This window comes from Megalopta genalis, chromosome 12, assembly GCF_051020955.1.
Source record: "Megalopta genalis isolate 19385.01 chromosome 12, iyMegGena1_principal, whole genome shotgun sequence".
Classification (NCBI taxonomy): domain Eukaryota; kingdom Metazoa; phylum Arthropoda; class Insecta; order Hymenoptera; family Halictidae; genus Megalopta; species Megalopta genalis.
Window position 1 is genome coordinate 3725820 of NC_135024.1, and position 18178 is coordinate 3743997.

The 18178-nt window shown below is 42.3% G+C and overlaps 1 protein-coding gene across 5 annotated transcripts in view; it reads right to left on the reverse strand.

The window, feature by feature from the left end:
• The window catches only part of LOC117228701 (dual 3',5'-cyclic-AMP and -GMP phosphodiesterase 11), a 177753-nt gene that overhangs the window by 91436 nt on the left and 68139 nt on the right, over window positions 1-18178 (reverse strand). For 2 of the 5 annotated variants that reach the window (XM_033484641.2, XM_033484640.2), the window contains exon 1: window positions 1845-4062. The exons of 2 other annotated variants lie outside the window; for them this stretch is intronic. In XM_033484641.2, the coding sequence (XP_033340532.1) occupies window positions 1845-1884 (40 nt within the window). In that variant the 5' untranslated portion in view covers window positions 1885-4062. Of the gene's footprint in view, window positions 1-1844; window positions 4065-18178 lie in introns of those variants that run through there. One more of the 5 variants, XM_076525775.1, reaches the window with a different exon arrangement.

The following is an 18178-nucleotide window of genomic DNA, read 5'->3' on the forward strand; positions in this document are numbered from 1 at the left end:
AAATGTATTCTCATAAAACAGTGTAAAATAATCGCTTTTTGTGCCGGGTAAATCGCAACACTTGATAACTTAATGTGAAATCTGACAATTCCAGACGAGCGATTAAGAAATAAGAGAACGAAGCGACCATTGTGTTTTATGGTGCGGACTCTCCCGAACAATATAGAACTACATTGTTACAGCACGCCAGCTCCCGGAACAATGCAGCTCATTGCTGGGAAGCATTCGAACGGACACTTTCGAAGACTCGAAAGAAGAAAATCGACCGGGACACCCTGTAGATTCGACGCAAGAAATCCTTCCCGCGACTCTATCTATCATCGCGACAAACGACGCCGCCGCCACGAAGACGTAAAAACTGGCGAGCAAGCGAAACGAGTGAACTCGGGGAACTTTCACCCGTTTGGGACCGTTTTCGTCACGAACGGTCGGACCCAAACAATAACTCGACGACAAGAGAAACGAAAAAGGAACCGAGAAAACCGCGAACTAAGCCGCAACGTGCCCGAGAACAGATGCAAATGGGAAACAGCAGGGACCCCGTAACTGTTCCGACTGTTCCGAAACTGACATAGTCATAAGTAGACTGTGGATTGTACGCACTTATGGCAAAAACGTGTAGCTGATATAGAAAATTTTGAAGACACGAGAGGTATTCGATAATATTGTTACAATATTTATAACTCATCAAAACTATTAAAACGAACAATTTATTTTGATTCGATATTGAAATCGTAACAAGTTGATTTTTTATGGAAAATTAAAATTGTCTGCACCGATTGTACAAAATAAGAATTAAATAACACGACATAGAATCACTCAAGAAATGTAAATCTACGCGTGTCGAGTCGATAATGATCGTACATGTTAATACGACTAAAATCTCTAAATAAATAAGAAAAGAATTAACTAAAGATTTACATCTTTCATACATAGTTCCAATAAATTAATTATGACAGAGAACATCTGAGATCTTACCGAATAGAAGGTTTCTCATTTCAATGGAAAATTTGAAGTGTCTGGAAGCACTGTGCTTACAAAAATTCAGTAAGTTACGTTCTCGCACCTTCCTTTAAAAGTCTCATTAAAGTTGATCAATATCTTATACGACAAACTATAAAAATATATCGATATTCTCATAAATTTATTTACTCGTTAAGATTATATTAGCAATTTATTTACTTGTTGATGAACTTTGTCAAGTAGCGAACGCAAGACGGCGTTCCTCCTCCCGTAATAAAACGAAATTTTATCTACAATACCGTTTGATTATTTAATCATGCCGCAAGTACGCGGTCGTCCACGCGGCAATATTAAAGTATGTGCAATAAATATCTGGCTTCAGATTTATCGCGGCGCACGGTTAAATTTTCACTCCAAGGTAACCGGCTCCGCTACCAGAGGTGTTCGCATAATTGGAATTACGCTCGACACTAGTCGAGATAATAATAGGAGTTCCGCAGAAGAGTTCGCTGGATCGGGCATTGCCCAAAATTTCGTTTCAATGGACGGAGATTATTTTTCTCATAAATCATCGCGTACTCCCCCATAGTCACCGCTAGACTGCGGATCATTACGCAAAATGAACACTTTCATCGTCGATCGCAGGAAGCCGAAGCCGCGCGGAAAATTGATTCTTTCTCGAACAATTTCAGTGAACTGGAAATAATGCATTCTTAAATACTTTCAATCATCTTACAGTTTCAACTCGCATCTCCTCGATTCTCGTCATAAATGCATAAAATCCGCAGTCTAGCCATCGCTATCTTTCTCGGTCTAGCCTTAACTAGGTTTTCGGGCAGTTTTCGGTAACCGCGCGGAATCAATCAGAATCGTCAACTCACATTGATCGAATATCTTAAGCATCGCTTTCTTCAGCTGCATAATCGTGCGCTGAACGTGGCGATACACCTCGACGAAGTGGAGCAATCACGTTCATAACCAGTGCCGTGGTGCAGGAACCGAGCGGTGCTCGTCTCGCGTGTAACTCGCCGTTTGGAGAGCAGTTCATCCTTCGCGACCAGACGAAAACCACCGGCCTTGTAGTCCTTCAAGGACTGGCGGTGCGTCTCGCAGGACACTGGGTCTGGGTTAGGCCGCAGGCGGCGGCGGCGGCGATCCTCCGCCGCGACGACCGCATCCTTGTTCCGCGACACGCGCCCGTTTCCTCTTCTCTTTTTCTCTGTTTCGCTCGCACGCTGCCGGGCCCGTTGCGGTGTCCGTGTGCTCGCGAAGCGGACGAAACACGCGCGCGCGCGCGCTCGCGTTCGACGCCGAGTCCCGAGTCCCGAGGAAGCGGCCGCGCCGCGCGGCCTCCCGTCACTTCCGCCGCGCTGGAATTCCGACGATGAATGAACTCGTTCGTGTAATCGCTCCCACGTAGCCGACCGATCTCTCCCGGGACAAATTCTCGGCCCGATAACACCCACGTGGCCGAGGAGCGAGCGCGCGTCTCGCGGTTCGACACCGCTCCGCTCGAAAACCGGCGCGCCGATCGTGGGCAGCCGATCGTCGCTCTCCCGCGGCCGCGAGTCCCTCGAAATCGGTACCCTCCGTCGAGGTCGATCGTTAGTCGTACAAAATGTTCAACGACCGATCGAACCCGTCCGTCAGAGACGTGGCACTAATCGTGACCGCTGCCCGGAAAACCGAGCGACCGCCGCGGATTATTCAGCCGATCCGCCGCGAGCCATCCGTCAAACGGACGCGGGCCCCGTTAATCGCGAAATCGTTTCGGGGAAGAACGTTCCTTCGTTCCTTTCTTTCTTTCTTTCTTTCTATCTTTCTTTCTTCGTTCGTGTGCACCTTCTCTTGCTCGTTTTCTTCCCTTTTCTTCCTTTTCGCCGTGTATCCTCGCCGGCCGTTCCGCGAACGACTTAAACGGTTACCGCTCGGGACGCGAGTGCTCGATCACGGTTAATTGCCGAACCGGAATTAATGCGGACCCGTTCGATGAACAGCTGACTCCGGAACGCGTGCGGCGCAACGGCTCTTCCACGGCATCGACGGGTTCATCCGCGACGTTACGAGTTATACTTCCTCTGACAAAGAATACTGACGAGCTGCCTTTTGATTTACGAGCACCCCCTCCCCCCGCGGCCGCCTTCCGCCCGTTGTTCTTTTGCTTCTGCCGCGCGCGAGAGAAAAAGCGCGGGTGGTACGCCTCGTATCTTCGACGACGTGACTCCCTCTCGCTCCCCGTCGCTCTCCCGGTCTCTCTTTCTCTCACGGCCGACCACTCGGCGTCTTCCTTTTTCCGACGTCCGATCGGTTACGATGTTCTTGTCGCCTCGAAGAACGCGCCGCGCCGCGTCGCGTCGCGTCGCGCCGCTCCACGCGGCCGTCGAATTTCTCGCCTCGAACACACCGACCGTCAACTTCCACGAACTTCCACCAACAATCACCAACTTCCACCGAAACCGCTCCGAAACCGCTCCGAAACTCCGCCGATCTCCAAAGAGTTCCAGCGATCCGCGCCGATCGATGAAACGTCTTTCCTTCCTTCCTTTCTTCCCTTCTTCCTTTCTTCCTTCTTTCTTTCTTTCTTTCTTTCCTTCTTTCTTTCTTTCCCTCTTTCTCTGCTCGACGACACCGTGCACGCGCGTGTTTACTTTCTCGAGCGGAGCGACATCGATCGAGCGAACGATCTCGCCGCGATCGGTAGATCGCCGCCGGATAACGCGACGCACTCGGCTTAGCAATCGTTTTCGTCGGTCAGCCGCGCGTCATCGGGACCGATCGGTGCATCGGGATTCACCGGATTGTTCGCAACCACGGCGAACAATGTTCGAACGATTCACTTGTCTCGACGCGAGCCTTGTTTACCAGGCCGCGCGACGAGCAGTCGCTTTCGGCACTTCGAAACGGTCCCGGAGTAGTGTCGGAGATCTCGCGGAGGATCGACGATCCAGCCGATCCGGGCACACACTGTTTCTCTCACCGATTGCGTACGAGCGACGCGCGTGCCGCGCAATTCGTGCACGTAACGTTCCCCGCGCGAGTTTAACCGCGACTGCCGTGTCGGAATCGAGTCGAGTTACTCTCTCGCGAGCTCGAGCCGAACACGAGCTAGAGGGGAGCGCGACGCGAGACCGACGGAGAAAGACGGAGAGAGGGAGAGAGAGTAAGAGAGAGAGAGGGAGGGAGAGGGAGAGAGAGAGAGGGAGAGGGAGAAAGAGAGAGAGAAAGAGAGGGGCAGAGGGAGGTAGACAATAGAGAGAGACCGACTACGGTCAAACAGAAAGAAGAGTGAAAGAAAGAGTGAGAGAGAGGGAGGGAGGGAGAGAACGAGGATTTCACAGCCAGTCAGAAGGAAGGAAGATTTCAGAATTCGAGTGCTGAAAAAGGAGAAAGTATCGAGATTCGATGGAAGAAAGGACGAGCCAGAGATTTAGTGACAGGGACATAAGGAGAACGAAAAACCTGCGAAATTTTTCAATGCGATGGCCACAATAACGCCACGGGCTTGCGATTTTGGCAGACTAGATGGACGAAATTAACGATAGACTCGCGAACCAATGAAAGCGATTTATGGCTCCTTAGAAAGATTACGAGGATACGTTTATTGAGATTGTTAGGAATTTTTATCGCGACGTGTTGGCTTTTCTGGGATATAATTTATTATTCGATTAGAAATGCAATTTGTGCTACACGTTTCGCGGTCTACGGATACACGGTACTGAGTTATGGAAGTCGTTTAATATCCGTCTAATGTCTCGGTTCCAATCGTAGATTGTGAGTGTAATTATTAGACTGCGGATTTTTATGCGAAGTGAAACATGATCTGCATCGATTGCACGAAATAGAGAATAAATAACGGATTCGTTCTTTCTTTATATCGTTCGAACGGGTTAGAAATAATGCGTTGACATTTTCAAATTCTTTTATACTCTCGATTTTTTCGAATTGCAACCATTCGATTTGATCGCGAATGCGTGGAATATATGGATACATTATGCGTAATTAAATTGCGGACGTATAACGAAAATAACAATTTTTAGCATCAAACGCAGGAAACAAAAAGATTAGGTTAAATCGTAATTAAAATTAATCTCGTTCTCCCAAAATTTATTCAATTGTAAAGTAGCCAGAAAGATTACAGAAAGTTATAAAACGCAATGATGAAAACACATTACTGAATAAAATTTATTCCAGATATTAAAAAGCGTTTTCCATATTTTCCCGAGAAATCCAAATTACGTTTCGAACTGCCTAATAGACAGTTATTCTTTTCTTAAGCAATTTTAATCGACTGAAAATAATATGTCGGCATTTCTGAAATTGTTTAGTCTCCTTATCATTTTAAATCACAAAGTGCACAATTTTTTCATAACAGCAGGAAGTCCGTATATCAAAAAATTAATCTGTTTCTGATCGATTTTCACAAGCGTGACATTTTTCCTAGCTTGAATTAACCGAAAGGACGAAATGGAATTAATGAACATCGATTTCGCACGGCCATTCCTTGAGCAGATTCTGAAGCAAATTTTTCACGTAAAATGTATGTTATTAGGTGCTAATTATAACTTCATAGTTCGGGCTCCATTAATTAAATTAGTTTGAGTCTGTAGGATTTCTGAAGTTGCTATTCAGCTGCAAAGCTTTCATTAAATAATGAGATGAGAGAAATGAAAATTGTGCGGCTTTCGGGAAACTCGTTGTTCGATTAGATGTTATTAGATGTTATTAATAACAATTTCATCCATGAAAATTCTACAAATGGGAAATATTCTAACAAATAATAGGAGATCTACAAGCTTGAATTTTAAAAAATGCCTGTAAAAAGAGGAACGGACGCAACGAGCTTTACCTCCGATTTAGAACAACGCTGCACGAATACGCAAACCACAAAAATAATGCCGGTGTATTGTTGTTCATATATTCATATAAAAATTTGTCGTCTCACGCAAGATTCGAAAAATCGTATTTTGACCGTGGACCTGATCCACCACGGTGCAACGTTTAAAATCCGTCGCGGCGACTTTAACCCCTTGAGTCGTTAGAACGACTCGCATCGCGAGCCGGTCTTTTGTGAGGATCGCTGCAGAAAAAATTATAAGATGGCGTAACGTCGCGCCGCGCCGCAGCGAACGAGGAAGAACACAGCGCTGATCAAACAAAAGTAATCTTTGAACAAAGACTTCCACGAAACGCGCGCAAACTCGAGTGACTCGACACGATCTTTCCCGTTGCTCGATGACATTTGCGTGAACCGGAGAATGCGCGCGGCGGACACAACGAGCATCGAAAAACCTGAACCGCTATAGTAATTCACAGTTTGACTCCGCGTAATCGGCTAGCGGATCCGTTCGTTTCGTCGCGAGTGCGTTTTAGGTGCTGCCGGACGGCGCGTGACGTCTTTATCGCTCCCGGTTTCCGTCTTTCGCGGATTCCCGTCGCAGGCTTGCAAGTGCAACAATATCAGCAAGCATATTGATTACAGCGGCCGGGTAAAAGGCGCGAGATTAATGAAGCTGAACATTTTTTCCCGCGGCGACCGCGCGGACTAAGAAAATAGAGCTCCGCCGAGGGAACGTTGGATAAATAGATTCTTGTAACTAGACCGCGGATGTACATCGCAATTTTTATTTTCGCTTTATTAAATTCGCGCACACGTACACAGCGAGCACACCTGTTTCATTAACTGGAGAGAAATAATGTTACTTTTCGTCAGGCACTTCTGCTTCGATTTTGCAAATTCGGCGCCAGACTGCGGATCTCGGTGTGCATTTTTATTTGTACAAGTATTTTCATTACGTAAAATTTACGGACAGCGAAGCATCTGTTCGATCAACCAGAGAGAAACAATGTTACTTTCTATTATCCACCGTTTTCCTCCGTTTCGCAGTTTCGCAGAGCCAGTAATTGGATGAAAATTCGCAGACTACACTTAGAACCGAACTTGCGAAGGAAATTTCTCCTTTCGCGAGATATTCTGTGAAATTCAAGGTTGGCGAAATTTTCGAAAACGTGGCGTGGATTTATATGGAAAAATTCGTTAGCGTTATAACGAGGCGACGGGAACATACGTGTTCGAGAATTGGACGCACACTAATTATGTTCGTGTAGCGTATTCGGAACAATATTTGCGGAACAATGCGTGCGAAAATACCTTTGTAATTTCAGCAACTGCGAAACGAAAAACCGGGAATTGAAAAATGTATCTGGCGTTGATCTCGCAACAGTTATGATTCTAAAATTGTAAAAACTATATAAAGAGAGTGGAAAATGTTTAAACGCATTTTTTTTAAATTAAGCTCACATTCCAATAAAAACAGCAAGATGTCCAAATATATTCAATCTTGTAGTTCTTTGTACGCGAACACGTGTCAGACATTTTTAGCACTCGGTCGATTGACTGTTAATATGCTGTAGATAAGTTTTCTACATACACAGATGTCATCGTACGAGTATATTCCAAGCACGAGTGCAATCCAAAATCAAAGTTACACGTAGTTCTAACAAAATCTACCATAGGCCGCGGATTTTATGCATTTGTGATAAAAATGACTAGCTGCAATACCAACTAACGAAACCACAGAAATTTTGATATCAGAAAGCGATATACAGTAAATTCTCCCTAATTGACTCTAAGCTTGTGCGCAAAAATGGACAATTTGGGAAGCGCAGGTACGATTATTCGAGCCTTGCTTTTATAATTGTTGACAACATGCACCTATAAAAATGAGCCGCAAAGGCTCAAAGGCGAATAATCGTATCTTCTCTTCCCAAATTGCCCCATTTTTCTCTACAAGCTGAGGGTCAATTAGGGAGAATTTACTGCAATCCGACATCCAGGCATTTCATTTCAGAGTAAAAGTTCTTTGCATTCAAAACGCTACTCGCAGAACAATGCATTCGAAAATAGCTTTATAATTACGCACTTGATTAGTAGTACAAATACTTAAACAAGTACTTGATCCAATAGTACAACAGTTTTCGAGCTCGGTTCGAAGGTGAAAAATGCAGAGTTCACGGTGCCGATCGTCGCTTCGGCATCGGACTCCGGGAGAATTCGTTAGCGGGAGAAGGTGTTGCATAAGAAATTCAGTAATTATGCACGAGGCCGAGGGTTCCGGCCTATCCTGTCGCGTAGAAAGCTGAAAATCCGGCTACCGGCGAAATGGCGAAATGTATCGGCGGCGTTCAGAGGCGGCGAAAGATGTATGCATGACGGTCCAGAAGCCGGGAGCCTAGATAAAAATTGTTATCTGTTCTGTTGGCCGTCGGGTATGTGCTTACATCGGCTTTCGTGTGATAACCACGCGCTTGTTCGTCTATTTACGTAAGTATACGAACGGCTGGCAAGACGCGAAGCTGGAGGTAGAAAGGCGAGAAGTGCACGTAGCAGATTATGCTCGGTCTCGTTCCAAGCCTCGAATTCGATCTCGATGACTGGGAGATCGTTGATGATTCCGCAGTTCTTTCCGGTGCAGTTTTTTTCACGGAGTTCGGTTAAATGTAATCTAATTACGCGTTGATTCGAGCGAAATTATCGATTCGACCGTGAGCCGTTCAACTTTCTACAATTTCTCGTTATCGGGATTATCTGCATCAAGTAGATTCCAAATAATTAGACTACCGATTTTTATATATATAAAATGTATTTTTATTGTGCTATTTTGCCGTCTTTAAGTAGAATGTTTTGCCTATTAATTTGTCATATTTCCGGATATTTTAAAACATCTGGAATATCATGTGCTTCTTGCCTTTTAAGAGAAGCTGGAATATTAAAACATATAAAATATATAAAATAACTTCATGGAGTTCCAAATGTAATTCCATTCGCGTTGACATGATTAGCGATAGATAAATAAACTGTATCCGGTTTTCTATAGGTTTTTATACGTTTTATTATACTCATTATTTATTTGTTATAGTTAGTCTGGAATAGGATAGCCTACGAGCTAGATTATGCCATTCTCTTGTACGTACTGACAACATTCTTCTGAGAAGCATGAGAATACAGCAAGTAGACAGAACATCGGATGCAGGTTTATAAAATAGCATATTTGATTCTTCCGAAAGCAGCAAATTTATATTCACATATTTACATCGAGGAGTTGCATTGCGTTCTTTGTAAACTCGAAACGTATTCGAGAACATGCGCTGTCTCTTGCGATGTGGATTTTTAGACTTCCGACAAGATGGAGCGCCTTACACGAACGTTCCATGGTACAGGTTACGCAACGATAAACTGCAAAAATTCTCTCACGATTTACCAATAATTATTTGTGCCGTCCAAAGCAGAAATCGTGCAAGTCGAAAAAGTTAATTTGTGGACGATGAATTATAAGTTCTGCAAAATATGCATTAACCACTAACGATTTAACTTAAAGTAAGACAAAACGAAATATCGAATTACATACGATTCTGTAATATCGAATTAAATACGATTCAGTAATATCAAATCGGTCTAGCAAAAAGAATTTACTTACGGCACAGTTCGCTTTAAACGGCTCATTTATTCCTTAATTTGAATAATTTTCCAAGACGCTCGGTTTTATCAATTAAACATGATGGCCAATTGCCGACAAGTTTCTGAGTCATCGTAGCCTGGCGTGTCGTTAACATTTGATTCCAGGTTTGAATGTCTCTGGCCCAAATTTTAACCCTTTTACGCCGGCAAACGTATCGGCCCCGGCAATTATTAACGTGCCACGAGTGAAACGTTAGAATTCTCGACTGCGATAAATTGCATGTTACGTTACGTTATCTCCCTAACAGGATAATATTCTCTTAATTATGGCTCCGACGAAAAACGAGAATATATATAATCAAATCAGGAGTTTGTTAGTTTAACGAATCCCGCGTGCACGGTAGAAATTCGCGTGCACCGATCGCCGGTCGCTGATAGAGCCAATACCCCGACGAAACTATCGTCCCCGTTTCCGGTCGATCGCAATATAGCAAGTTGGAGCAACCGGGCACAATAAATTTCAATTAAGTTAGCAATAAAGATATCGCGGGGCTGTTCGGCGCATTGGCTGCACAATTATAAACATCAATGCGACGAGGCAACAACGAACCTTTGCGTTAAATATATTTCGCCGTTTCCCCTTTTTCCTGTTCCCGGCCCGTTTTTCAAGCAAATTGCGCCGCGCTACGTGGGCGAGTTAATTAGACGCTTACTTACGCGTGACGAAACAAACACGGCGCGGCGCGGCGCGACGCGCACGGGCCTCTGAGTTTTTAATGAATTCCAACAAATCTCTCCGCATCGCGTCGTGGGCCGAAATAATGTCACGACGATTAGTCATCATCAAGCACCTTCGCGATACGAGTGGCCCGCGGTTTATCGCCGAGACATTTTTCGGCCTCTTCCGCCGAGATGAATACGGTTAATTTAATGCCCCCGCGCGTTTAATTAGGACCACACGGAAAAACGTTTTACCTGTCCGGCCGCGGCACCATATTTTCACAGGAAAATTCTTCACGCTGATATTAATTAACTCTCGGAGGGTACGATTACCGCGCCGTTTTCACTCGGCGTAGTTTAAATCGTCACTTAATTATTATTAATTACTTTCGTGGCAAGCTCGAGATTCTTTCTTACGGATAATTACTAGACAAAGGATCTAGTCTTTCCGAGAGTACTGGGACGCGTGAATCGAACGAATTTCGTTGATTCATAAAGTTTTCGTAGTTATAGAAATGGTTGCTGTTTGAAGAAATTCGTCTGAAATTGTTAATTGTTGAAACAATAAATAACAACGTAGGTTGCGTTGCAAATGCAGACTCTACTTCTGGCAAACTTTTCGAATAAAATGTGAAACAGGAGACGAGGTGGAGAATCGTTTAAAATCTCTGGAAAATTTCGGGAAAATCTCTGGAAAATCGTCTGAAATCTCTAGAAAATCATCTGAAACCGAGTCGATTTTTCTAGGTTAACGAGCGTTGGACGCAGGCATCGAAATCGTAGCCAGTTGGTTTCAGCACCAGAAATAATCCTAGCGTCGTTCGATGATATTTGCGGTTCGAGTGGTGTTGGACCGGGGATAACGCCATGTGAGGCACATTCGATGGCTTACGCACTAGCACACGCGAGGCCAGCTTTCCCAGAAACTCTTCACATCCTAATAGAAGTGCGGTTTCTTCAAAGATAACTACTAATTGAGAAGTACTCGTATTGATAACATCTTTACGTCATTCCTGCGTTATTTATCTGTTGGCAATTGATTTTGAAACTATTGCTCTTGTTCGTGTATTTCTCGCCACTGCTTATGAACGTCCGTTAAAAATGACGCTTGTTTAATTTAATTTTGTCGGTTCTGAAATAAATGTATGCGACAGATCGTTTAGTTTTGCAGACAAAGGATTTTAAGTAAATCGATAATTCGGGGATACATTATGCAAGTGCATAACATAACATAAATTTATGTTGCAGCACGTTGCAGCGAACATTCAGGAAATTATACAGGTGTTTTGCACACAAAATTAAAACCTGCCAAAGGGTTAACTTGACTTGCAAAAATCTGTCCTACAAAAGTAATAGTTCAAAGTGCAGAAGAGAGAATACGATCTACAAAGAGATTAATTTTGGAGTGCAAAATCTGTACAAAGTACGTAGGAAAAAATTAGATTAATAATTCTGGTGACTAAATGCTAATGAATTTTCCTGCGACGCTAATTAATTAATTAATTACAAGTATTTAATTACGATCTCTTATAATTCATTAAAAACGATAATATGAACGGTTAAAATTCCTTTCGCTCCAGTCGATCAGTGTTTACGGCATATACAATTTCCCAATATCGAAAGTGAAACGTGCTAATTCAAGGAGATCTATGCAATAAAAGATTAATTGTACGTAGACGTAAATCTCTTCGACGGAGTTTTAATTGAAAGTAGGAAGATTTAATTAAATGTAACAGCAGTTTAATGAAACTGAACTAGTCTTGGGAACATCTAATTTTAGCCGACCGGATCGCGCAGTGCGTTAAGCAACTTTTATCGAACTCGCAGGAAGAAAGATTATTGATCGGCGAGTAAATTGTCCGAGGAAGGAACATATCCATAATATTTAGCATTGTAAAATTAACTCTTTTATTTAACTTTAAAATTAACTCTTTAGAATTTCGACAACTTGTCGAAGATCACAGCGATACACAAAATTTCCTACGATCGTTCGTCCATTTAAATTCCAATTATCTAGCAGCCAGTTCAAGTCATCATCAGCCCAAAATAATCTCAAAGAAGTCTATTCAGAAGTATAATATAAAATTCAGGATTTAAATGGATCTTCGATTCGGAATTCGAAGCAGGAAGCGCGAAACTTTCGCGAAGCACCGTGCACGGTGCGCGCTTTCAGTAACCGTAACAAATATTCCGCGGTAAAGAAACATATTAAACGGTTGTGGTGGCATTGCATGTATCAGAACGGACATTTCTGGAGCATCGATATCCTATAACGCGACGAAACTTTCGTGCAATACGATCAAACAGATGTCTTGAACGTGGCCGGAGTCTCTTCGGGGGACATCGTGAAGGTGGATAATGGCGTTGCAAAAAACAAATGTTTCATAGAGATTCATGATATCGGTCACGCGCTCGCCGAACTGTACACCGTTTGCAAAAAGCGATACCAACGTTAAACCTACCAGAGCGGTCAAGTGACCGTTTTTTAAACTCCGAGCAACATTTTTGAATACCGATGTTTCCATGCAGAAACATACTGTTCCATATTGCGTACTTCAATCTTTTCGTTGTCCCGATTTATTGAACGCGGGGACACCGTACGAAAACCATGTTCCATAATAGGTGGGCGATCGTACTTTATCTAGAAACATTACATTTGTTATATTTAATATTAATATATAATATTATACTATATTAATTAATATTATATAATATATAATATATAATAATAATAATATATATATATATATATATATATATATATATATATATATATATATATATAATATAATATCAGATATTCAACAACAATACCTTTAAGTTGTAATAAAATGATAAATCTCATGATAATCTCATACCTCCTGAAAAGCGTTCTACATACAGTAATTTCTCCCTAATTGACCCTAAGCTTGTACACAGAAGTGGACAATTCGGGAAGAGGAGATATGATTATTCGAGCCCCGCGGCTCATTTTTATAGTCACCGATTGTCAACAATTACAAAAACTAGGCTCGAATAATCGTACCTCCTCTTCCCAAATTGTCCATTTTCATTTCCATGCTGAGCGTCAATTAGGGAGAATTTAATAGCTACTTTTAGCAAGAACAAAAATCATTCTGCTCGTCTAGAATCACGTTTTAGACCACCGTGTCACTGGCGCGACGCCGAAGAACGAGATGAAACATACTTTTGGGACAACCAAATCAAATCCGATGTGTCTGCGATCCCCCAGAAGATAAATCTCTACCCGCGGACCCGTGTCTGTGTATATTATCGACTGGATGTCCGTCTTTCCACACTGCGAGCGCATGATGCACAAGCGTGCTGCCAGCCAAGGGGTTTCAGATGCGTACCAGAGCACGCTGGTCCATTGGATTATACAACTGATGAGCCAGCATTCGAAGTATCATGCCGGGTGACACGAGGCTGTCGCAGGTGCAGCTTCTTGATCAACGAAGCCTGTCTTCGTTTCCCGTTGGCATTTCGAGGCGAGCTAAGGTAAAAGTACCTAACCTGGAACGCTCTTCGGAGGGCGCGAGATTATCGTCGATTTTATTACAAATAAAAAGTGTTACTGTTGATTATTTGTGCTACTGTTCGAGAGGTTCGCGCAACGGGCTTGGAAATATTTATTCGATACGAATGAAATAGCGAAGTACGAGCTTGTACCTAATATGGAACACCGTTTTCGCGCGATGCTCCCGTGTTCCATAGTCGATGTCCCTATTTTGGAACGGACATTTCTGCCTCAACAGACAATTCTGTTGTTCATGCTTCCGTTTCAAGCGAGGTTTACAACAGCGGTGTTTCAAATTAGGTACGTTTACGTTGCGTCGTTTTCCGTCGACGAGCCTCCGACGTCCGAAATTCGTTGTACGTCAAAATAATGCGAATAGTTCGCCGGGACCGATAAGTTGCTTTCGCGCAGCGATGTGGCGTCCGAGGAATTTCAATCTGGCGGGCGTCGTTCTTTCGCACCGTGGCCTGTTTACTAAATCTTTCCAGCTCGAATTTAATTCGACCCGAATGAACAATGCCCGGCAGAGGATAATTACGTTACGCTCGTTTCGCCGAGGATTTTCGAAAAGTTTCCAGCTGTAGCGGAAACTCGAGCCGTGAATTAACTTCATTCGTGTCCAATTATTCGCCTGCTTTTGCGTGTCGCCGGTAATTGACACTTGGGTCGCGTGCGGCTTGGGCTCAGCTGAAACCGGAGTGTAATTATTGTTATTTAACTATACAGCTTTTGACAATTAATTGCGATTTTCAGATGTTCCGGTAAGGTCTATGGAATATCTGAAGTATCTGGACGAAGTCTAAGCAATACACGAAACTCGTTAAACTCGTAAACAAAGCCGCGGACTGCATGACCGCAGGAATTTCCCGGAAGTAACGTAATTTTTGGACACCCTGTACAAATCTATCCAGTCTTTGTAATTCGACATATTATACACTATATTTCTCGATTGCAAAGTATATTTATTGTATATTTATATATATTGACATTTTAGATATTTATCAATTAAATATTATTTCAATTATTAATTATTAATTATTGATTATCTATTAAATATTATACATTGAAATTCACTATACATTTATAAATCATCCATGTTTTTTAATAGTGCAACTACGATATATTTTATTAACAATACGAATAGGATAAACTTTATTAATAATATAAATAGGATAACCTTCGTTAATAATATAATTATGATACACTTTTTAAACGACTGTGCCGCATCGATTTTCATGATTGAAATTTCCGCGATGTCACGTGTACGTGACAACGGCCGTCAAAGCGTTAAATTAAATTCTGCTGTTCAGTTTTGTTATTAATACGTCCGTTAAACCGCGCGCGCGTCAGAATATATAGAATTTGAAATCGTAGTGTTTTTATTTCCAAAACAGTTGAATACAAGTATACAGAGACGCAGAGACGGAATTTTTCTCCGCACCCTGTAGGTATACGGGCACGGTGAATTTGTCGGAGAACCGCAGACAAGTCTGACTGCTTTTTTCATGATTCATTTTAGACGTCGAGGAAAGACAGACAAGAGGCTGTTAATGCAACGTTTCCTGAAACATGAGGTAATTCCCGATCCGCGGCCGACGTTTCTCGTACGACTGGACGACGACGCCCGCGCTTCCAGCCATTTTTCATTGTTTCAGACGTCAAAAGCGACGACATCCGCGGCACTGTAACAAATTACATAATTGCGGTCCCGTACCTATTCTCCGCGAATCTGGAGCAATTTTCGATTTTGCATTATTCATTCTCCGATGACCCATATATCGACGGTGAATCATGTTCCGACATGATTGCACTTACGTACACCGGCGCTCGTAAAATTAACACTATTATCGCCAAAGCGGTCAAAAGACACCTTATCGAACCTTAATTTTTAATTATTTCCCAAGCTCGATCAGGCTTTTACTCGACGCTAGACTCTCGGAGCACTAAAAGCAGCTGTTTTATATTAGTTTATAAAACTTATAACTTTATTATTATTCTTATAACACTTTAACGAGTGTTATTGCACTGTTTGCCGCAAGCAACTGTATTAAATAAATAAATTTTTCACTGTCATTTTTGCTCTCTGATCCGATCCCAAAGGTTCCAGTTACAAATTATATCGACACGGTAATTAGAACGCTGGAGTAAAATCGAGGAAAATCTGGCTTTCTCGTGTCACGCCGCGCGGTTCGCCGGTTTAATATGCAGATAATGTTAGAATGTCGCGGCCAGTGTCCCCTCGCGGCGAAGTGTCGGTGTCTCGCCATGTTGGGACACGACAATAGTATTTGCAGAGAAGACGACGGCCGACACTGAGAAACGAGGGATCTACGGAGCGAGGCATAAACGTTTCGCACAGCCGAGCCGAAAGATAAATTTCACCGTGTCGGGGCACTGACGAATCCACGATTTCATGATACATCTAGCGTGCCTGCTATTGCTTGTCATGACCGAAGAAGAGGAACGAAAGGAAGAAGATTTCTCTTCGGCCGGAGTCTCGCGTTTCTCGGCCGTTACCTCATGACCGTCAGTTGCAACTCTCTAATCGTTCGGGTACTCGCTAAAGAATTCTCTCAGCAGTGATCTCGTAATTAACCTAAGCATCGTTTTCACCGTGTCTCGGTGCCGAGCTTGTCTTCGCACTTCGCTTCTTCCACGTATATATATATAGCTCTCGTTCTTCCTTTCTTTCGTGCCCGGAGCTTGCAAAACAGCGCTGCTTATCGGCTTAACCGTGTATTCCGCTAATTTATTGTTAACTTCGAAGTCACGCGCCCGTTGTTTGCGTTTCTCAAGTTTTCTTGAGTTTCACTGGCATGGCGAGGCTGTACAAGCAACAGTTTATTGTTCCACAGGGGATTTCTTTGTCGTGAGTGAAATTCTGTTATACAGGGTGGTACTGTAAGAATCAGCAGTTGGAAGTCTCTGTCGTTTTCGAAGGTATCAAAAAACTTTGTTAATAGAAGTATTTCAATCAGTGAATTTTTTTTTTCGAATATCTTATAAGATAATAATTTTTCGACGTACCAATTTCCATGAAATTTTCAATGCGCGTTCATCTGAAGTCAATCTAGGAGAAAGTCTATTAACCTTAAAATTTAGATAATTGAGGATTTTGCAAATTAGCAGTGGAACATAACAATATCACTAATAATGCGAAGCACGATTTTTATTATAACTAAAAACACATAACTTGAAAACAAATATAGAGTATTTTTTAGCCATTTTATTTGATTTTTTGATTCTTATTTTTATTTATAATTTCTTCGATTTTGTTTAGTCGTTCCGCAATCGATATAAGTGCTGCTATCTATCGTTTATTTGTGAAGAAATCAACTGTATTGCGTTACTCATTTTCCAAGAAAATTGGACTTGCACCGACTGCTTTCTGAACCGTCTACAACAACCTTGTAAAACTCAACCAACAATAAATCGAAAAAGAAATAATTGTCGATGTAGCTCTTGTGTCTTGCAATTAACGCGGATAAATTTTATTCTGTTCCGTTCAATCTTTTTCCATTTCCAACATAAAGTGTCTGCTAGAAAACAATTTCTTTCGCGTCACAAGAACTGTGAACGGTTTAGCAACGTGTCTCGTCGATTCTGATTCATCCTGAACATCACAGATAAAAATCCATATTAATGCACATCCATTTTGTAACATCGCCGGATGAAATACGCTGCAAGCATTCGGAGAATGGAGCTATCAACGTGCTAGCCGTATTGAACATCGCCGTTTGAGATTCTCAGCCGTCAATCGAACGTCTATCCGAGTTAAATAGCAAATTATTTAAAATATGCATTCCACTTTGATCAATCGCGCATTTTCCAGCTGAACGTGAAAGACTCTGCCAATAATTGCGATCAAATTATATCTCGAATTTTCATTTAGCTATCGGAATTCGCAATTGTACGCGTCACTTTAATTTGATGTTTTAATCATCGCTAGAATGGCATCTTATATTGCAGTTTAAATGTGCTTTCCTAGAGTCATTGGGGATATAAAATGTTAATAGCTGTATTATCACTAAAATATGAACCTTGCCTAGGTTTTGCATCGAGGTCTTCAATCATAACGATTATAATGTTTGGCGGTTCCCGTACACATGTCTTAACAGCATGCGATCATAGCACTAACAATAAACTAACATTTACAACGACGATACTAACGATCTGCACACCGTTGGAGATCAGACTAAAAAACTCAAGTTTACGCATTAATCACTGAAAAATTCTCGGCCTCCGCGTCGTAAAACGAAGCTGAAATAAGCGATGAAGACGTATAGCTATGCTGTAATGAGGGAGAAGACGTACGACCCGAATAATCCATTAAATTCCCAGGAGATAGCCCTAACCTTCTCAGAAAAGTATATTAATAAATTTCAATCGATGCGTTATACATGTATCCCACTCTATATTCATCCTGTTGCAAATCATATTCACCTTTTTGAAAATCAAATTCGCTATTTTCCATTCGAAATTCATCCATTGGCAAATTATATTCACCGTTTTGGAAATCAAGT